The sequence below is a fragment of the Chrysemys picta genome, chromosome 1, assembly GCF_011386835.1.
Source record: "Chrysemys picta bellii isolate R12L10 chromosome 1, ASM1138683v2, whole genome shotgun sequence".
Classification (NCBI taxonomy): domain Eukaryota; kingdom Metazoa; phylum Chordata; order Testudines; family Emydidae; genus Chrysemys; species Chrysemys picta.
Window position 1 is genome coordinate 358,921,276 of NC_088791.1, and position 6,906 is coordinate 358,928,181.

The window sequence follows — 6,906 nt, forward strand, 5'->3', positions numbered from 1 at the left end:
TTGGATATGGAAAGCCACCTTCCTGGAATTGTGTACTGAGCTCACCCCAGCCCTATGGCGCAAGGACACCCAAAGGAGACCTGTGCTGTCGGTTGAGAAGTGCATGGCGATCACATTGTGGAAGCTGGTGACTCCAGGCTGCTACTGGCAAATCACAAATCAGTTTGGAGTTGGGAAGTCATCCATTGGGGCTGCGTTAACACAAGTGTGCAGGGCCATTAATCACATCCTGCAGCACAAGACCGTGACTCTTGGCAATGTGCGTGACATTGTGGATGGATTTGCAGAAATGGTTTTCCCCAACTGCAGAGGGGTGACAGATGGCACGCATATTCCAATTTTTACACCGGACACCTTGTGATGGAATATATCAGTGCAAAGGGATACTTCTCAACGGTGTTGCAGGCACTTGTGGATAACTGCGGGTGTTTCATTGACATCAATACAGGGTGGTCTGGAAAAGTGCATGACACATGTAACCTTAGGAACACTGGCCTTTTCAAAAAGCTGAAAGTGGGGACTTTCTTTCGAGGGCAGAATATCCCCATAGGGGATGTCAAAATGCCCATAGTGATCCTGGGAGACCTGGCATACCCCTCAATGCCAGGGCTCATGAAGCCGTACATGGGAAACCTGGATACCACTAAGGAGCGTTTCAACAATAGGCTGAGTAGGAGGAGGATGACCATGGAATGTGCATTTGGCAGATTAAAGGTGGGCTGGTGATGCCTTTATGACAAGTTAGACCTCAATGAGGAAAATATTCCCCTGGTCATACCCATGTGTTGCACGTTGTATAATATTTGTGAAGGTAAGTGTGACGTTGCAGTCTATATAATTTTATAAAAATATGCTAATGAGTTACTATAATGTAACTGGAATATGCTTCATGCAAAAGGTCTCTTGTAAGGTATCATTACAAAGCTTATAATCTATTGAGTGTGATCATCCTATTTGTATAAAAGTATCACTCTTGTATCTGAATTAGAAATATGAAATATAACTCTGAGGGCCTATTGTAATTATGCAAAGTGTGGGCCATTAATGGTGGTTTGGAATCTTGATGACTCCCATTAACCAGGACAATTGTCTGCAGATGGCTATGTTTACCTGTTAGTCTTCCTGTATATGTGTGTGCTGGCAAGTGGGCAATGAAGTCTTGCAGTGACATGTGATCATGTCACCTGAACTGGAATCCATCTTTAACCTGGTGCTTTTCCAGTGAGGGGGGGTGGAAACCCAGAGGGACAAAGGGTTCCCGTCTTATGCAAAAGAGATATAAAGGGGTGGAACAGAAAAAAGGGGGAGAGAGGAGCCATCATGAAGAATCCCATAGCTACCACCTCAGCTGGAACAAGCTCTGTACCAGGGGAAAGAATTGTGCCCAGGCCCGGAAGGAGTCCAGTCTGAGAAAAAAACTTACTGAAGCATCTCTGAGGGTGAGATTATCTGTATTCAGTTTAATTAGACATAGATTTGCGCATTTTATTTTATTTTGCTTGGTGACTTACTTTGTTCTGTCTGTTACCACCTGGAACCACTTAAATCCTACTTTCTGTTTTTAATAAAATCGCTTTTTACTTATTAATTAACTCAGCGAATGTAGTAATACCTGGGGGAGCAAACAACTGTGCATATCTCTCTATCAGTGTTATAGAGGGCGAACAATTTATGAGTTTACCCTGCATAACCTTTATAAAGGTTAAAACGGATTTATTTGGGTTTAGACCCCATTGGGAGTTGGGCATCTGAGTGTTAAAGACAAGAAAACTTCTGTTAGCTGCTTTCAGGTAAACCTGCAGCTTTGAGGCAAGTAATTCAGACCCTGGGTCTGTGTTGGAGCAGACAGGAGTGTCTGGCTCAGCAAGACAGGGTGCTGGAGTCCTGAGCTGGCAGGGAAAGGAGGAGCAGAGGTAGTCTTGGAACATCAGGTGGCAGCTCCCAAGAGGGTTACTGTGATCCAACCCATCACAGTAAGGGTGAAAAGTTTGCTCAGGGCTGCACTGCTGAGACTGAACACTTGGCTGCTGATTTTGAGCATCCAGATACCAAGGCTATTAGAGGGGCACAATGGGGAGCAATTCGAATCAGGGAGACTTTGTGTTTTTAAAATGAGAATGCGTAATGTTTGTTCCTATGCGGGGGTTGTAATGCATAATGAAGTCCAGTTTTGGTAGGGTAGGAAGCAGTTGTGATTGTTCAGGCCCAGGGTTCAATGTAAGGAAATGATTAAACTGCCTGCTGCTTTGCTGTTGCCATCTGCTATCATAACTTCAACGGAAATAAAGAGTGCTGATTATTCAAATAACTTTGCTTTTATTGCCAAAAAACCCCCAACACCATATACACACACACAGCTGAGCACAAGTCCATCTTTCATTTGCAAAGCTGTCTGTGGAGGTGGAGTGAACGGTAAAGTGAGAAGTCCCAGAAATCGGAAAGGAATGTGCAGGTGGAGTTTGGGGAGGACATGGGAAAGAGTTGTGAATGTGGTGAAGGGGAGGACGGGCACCCATCTGCTCAGTCTGGAGCATCAAGAGGGACTGCAGCATGTTGGTTTGCCGCTCCAAAACTTTTATCAGCCTTTCCATTGCATCCCTAGTCTATGCCTCATTTTCTTTTCTTTCTTGCTTGTCACTTTCCCTCCATTGCCTGCATTCCATCTTTTCTGCATCAGAGTACTGCAGCACCTCCAGAAAATATCTCCCTTGCTCCATCTTGGGCATTTTCTATTCTGGCGGAGACACTCAGCTGGAGTGGAGGGGGTGCCTTCTTTCAAGGACATATCTGGTGAAGCACAAGTAACAATAAACAGAAGCATTATTGTTAAGTAAATGTGCAGCATTGAAATGCTACATTAAAATATACTGCTGGTAACACACCAGTCACTTTCCTGCTGACCCTTGACAAGCACACATGCAGGCGAACACTACAAGCCTGGTGAGTGCTCACAGGGGTGGGGGACCTTGTGCATGGGAGAAAATCAAAGTGAAAGGGGTCGCTTGGCACTTCTCAGGGGACAACACTAAAGTTTCCCACCTTTTTCCACAGGCGGGGGACATTGTGGCAGATCTCTCTCTCCTGAGGGTAAACAAGGAAGCAAGGGTGCATTTACTACATGCTTGCCGTTTCCGTCCCGGTCCCTATGCTGCTCGCCTGTGTGCTGCTTTGGTCCTTGCCCAAATAATTGCAGAATGGCGTGAGAGAGTGACCCTCAATGAGGGAAGGAACAAAGAAGCTCTGCCAAGGAACCTCCAGCAGAGGATTGTATAGTACCTGCAGGAAAGTTTTCTAGAGATCTCTCTGGAGGATTCCAGTGAAATCTCGGTGTGCATCAACACCCTGTTCTGCCATACTGCCTAGCTGCACGGGGAAATGCCCAGCACACACAAACACAGCCAGCCTTGTACATTTCTCTGCCCTCAGCCCACCTCTGCACTTCACAAAGCAAAACCACTTACCAGGGGTCTCCTCTCCTTCTCCTGGCTCACCTGATTGTGATTGCCGAGACTGTCTGGACACCTGCAGAATGGAGAACAGTCCATGACTGGACACAGCACTGGGAAACCCCAGCATGGGCTCCACATCTTCTAATGGCTCCACCTCTTCATCGATGACTTCCTCCTCTGGGTTAGGTCCAGTTTAGCCCCACCAAAGTATCTACAGGGCTCTTGGCGGTGGAAGTGGGGTTGCCGCCAAGGATAACGTTCAACTCCTTATAAAAATGGCAGGTCTGGGGCGCAGCACCAGAGTGACCTTTTGCCTCCCTTGCCTTCTGGTACATGTGCCACAGCTCCTTCCCCTTTGCTCTGCACTGCAGCTTGTCCCGATCATAACCCCTTTTCCGCAAGCTGCAAGAAATCTGACCACAGGTATTGAAATTCCTACAGCTGGAGCACAGCTGGGACTGCACAGCCTCCTTCCTCAAATACTGAGCAGATCTAGCAGTTCCACAGTGGTCCAAGTGGGAGACCATTTGCTGCATGGAGCTGCCATGGCCTCCTGGGAAGATGTGATGTGAACACTCCACGCCGAGCAAACAGGAAGGGGAATTTCAAACTTCCTGGGCCTTTAAAGGGGGAGGAGCAGAAAGTATTTACCTGGATGCAGGGCAGCAGAGATGAAATTTCTGACCAGAGTGTTTATGATGGGCATTGTGGGATGCCTTCCAGAGGCCAATTACAGTGATGAAATCAAGCACGGAGTCTACACTGGCACTTTGGTGACAAAGCTTTTCCGTAAAAAGCCTTACAACTCTCGTCAAGGTGCCTTTATTACGTCACTGAAACTGAGGAGTTCCATCATCAAAAGTGGCTTTGTAGTGTTTACATCTCCACTAGTTCTTCACCAAATGTTGCCTTTTGGCGAAAAAACTTGGCAGTGTAGACAAGACCTAAGGAACAATGAGGGAAAACCAGTATCCACTTGTTTTTCCTGATGGTGCCTATTAAGGTTTCCCGCACCACGATGTGTAGCAATTATTAATGCAGGGAGCACCATAAAATATGGAATTGGTATTAGTAGGGTCAGTTGTTCAAAATTCATTTATCTGAATAAGGAAAATATCATTTTTCAGTGTGTGAAGAGCAACCAATCTGCTTCATCAATGAGAACAGCCTCCAGTCAAGTATCGGGGGGTAGCCGTGTTAGTCTCTATCTACAAAAACAACAAGGAGTCTGGTGGCACCTTAAAGACTAACAGATTTATTTGGGCATAAGCTTTCGTGGGTAAAAACCTCACTTCTTCAGATGCATAGTGTGAAAGTTACAGATGCAGGCATTATATACTGACACATGGAGAGCAGGGAGTTACTTCGCAAGTGGAGAACCAGTGTTGACAGGGCCATTTCAATCAGGGTGGATGTAGTCCACCCCCAATAATAGATGAGGAGGTGTCAATTCCAGGAGAGGAAAAGATGCTTCTGTAATGAGCCAGCCACTCCCAGTCCCTATTCAAGCCCAGATTAATGGTGTTAAATTTGCAAATGAATTTTAGTTCTGCTGTTTCTCTTTGAAGTCTGTTTCTGAAGTTTTTTTGTTCAATGATAGTGACTTTTAAATCTGTAATAGAATGACCAGGGAGATTGAAGTGTTCACTTACTAGCTTTTGTATGTTACCATTCCTGATGTCCGATTTGTGTCCATTTATTCTTTTGTGGCGGGACTGTCCGGTTTGGCCAATGTACATGGCAGAGGGGCATTGCTGGCACATGATGGTATATATAACCTGAGTAGATGTGCAGGTGAATGAGCCCTTGATGGTGTGGCTGATGTGGTTGGGTCCTCTGATGGTGTCGCCAGAGTAGATATGGGGGCAGAGTAGGCAACGAGGTTTGCTAGAGGGATTGGTTCCTGGGTTGGTGTTTCTGTGGTGTAGCGTGTAGTTGCTGGTGAGTATTTGCTTCAGGTTGGGGGGTTGTCTGTAAGTGAGGACTCGCCTGCCTCCGAAGGTCTGTGAGAGTGAGGAATCATTTTCCAGGATAGGTTGTAGATCGTGGATAATGTGCTGGAGAGGTTATGCATGTAATGTCTCATATTAACATTGTCTCTCCATCCAGGTGTTTGTCCTGAGACCATCACCCTAGACCCTGGGCAGATACAGGAAGTCAGGGGAACGTACGGTACATACAGGAGACACTGTTCTGCCTCAGTGTTGGACACCTTCTCCCCTACTCCATGTCAGATTCCAACTCAACCAACTTCACCAACCCCTCCACCTTCATCCTGCTGGGCATTCCTGGCCTGGAGGCATCCCATGTCTGGATCTCCATCCCCTTCTGCACCATGTACGCCATAGCCACCTTGGGGAACTTCACCATCCTGTTCATCGTGAAGAGGGAGCCGAGCCTCCATTTGCCCATGTACTATTTCCTCTGCATGCTGGCCGTCACCGACCTAGTCCTGTCTACATCCATCCTGCCCAAAATGCTGAGCATCTTCTGGTTCAATTCCAGGGAGATCAATTTCAGTGCCTGCCTCACCCAGATGTACTTCATTCTCAGCTTCTCTGCGATGGAGTCTGGGATCCTCGTGGCCATGGCTTTTGATCGCTATGTGGCCATCTGCGATCCCCTGAGACATTCCACCACCCTGAAAAACCCCGTGGTGGCCAAAATTGGCCTGGCCGTGGTGCTGCGCGGTGTCATCCTCATACTGCCCTATCCCTTCCTGGCGAGAAGGTGGCCATATTGCAGAACCAACATCATTCCCCACACATTCTGCGAACACATAGCTGTGGTGAAGCTGGCCTGCACCGACATCAGCCTCAGTAGTTACTACAGCCTCTCTGTGGCATTCTTGGTGATCAGTCTGGATGTGTTCTTTATCGCCATGTCCTATACCCAGATCCTCAGGGCCATCTTCAGCCTCCCAACAAAGGATGCCCGGCTCAAGACTGTTGGGACCTGCGGCTCCCACCTCTGTGTAATCTTAGCCTCTTACATCCCACATCTCTTCTCCGCCCTCATGCAAAGGTTTGGGCATAATGTGGCCCTGCATTTGCGCGTTCTCATTGTCAACGTGTATCTCCTGGTGCCCGCCATCTTAAACCCCATCATCTATGGGGTGAGGACCCAACAAATCCGGGATAGGCTGCTCCAGCCCTTTACTCATAAAGGGACCTGAAATTTTCTCCTGGTGCTTTGGGTCTCAAACCGAGCTCCATGCAGAGCTGGCTGGTGACATGGTGCTGGGCCCTCTTCCCTGAATGACTGACTGGCCGGTCAAAGAGACATTAAATCCTTTCCTGACCTTACTGTGCTGTGTCAGCGTGACAAACTGGTGAAAGTGTCTACGTACAAATCATGGGGTAAATGGAAGCCTCAGGCCCCGCCCCTTTGCTCTGCCTCTTCCCCCAGGTTCCGCCCCTGCTTTGCCTCTTCCCCTCAAGGCCCTGCCCCTCACTCG

General features: G+C 47.6%; 1 protein-coding gene across 1 annotated transcript; it reads left to right on the plus strand.

The window, feature by feature from the left end:
- Positions 1-5,676: 5,676 nt before the first annotated feature.
- LOC112061283 (olfactory receptor 52K1-like) lies at positions 5,677-6,624 on the plus strand. Its single transcript, XM_024114171.2, has one exon. It carries the CDS (start codon positions 5,677-5,679, stop codon positions 6,622-6,624), a length of 948 nt encoding a protein of 315 aa, XP_023969939.2.
- The last annotated feature ends 282 nt before the right edge of the window (positions 6,625-6,906 follow it).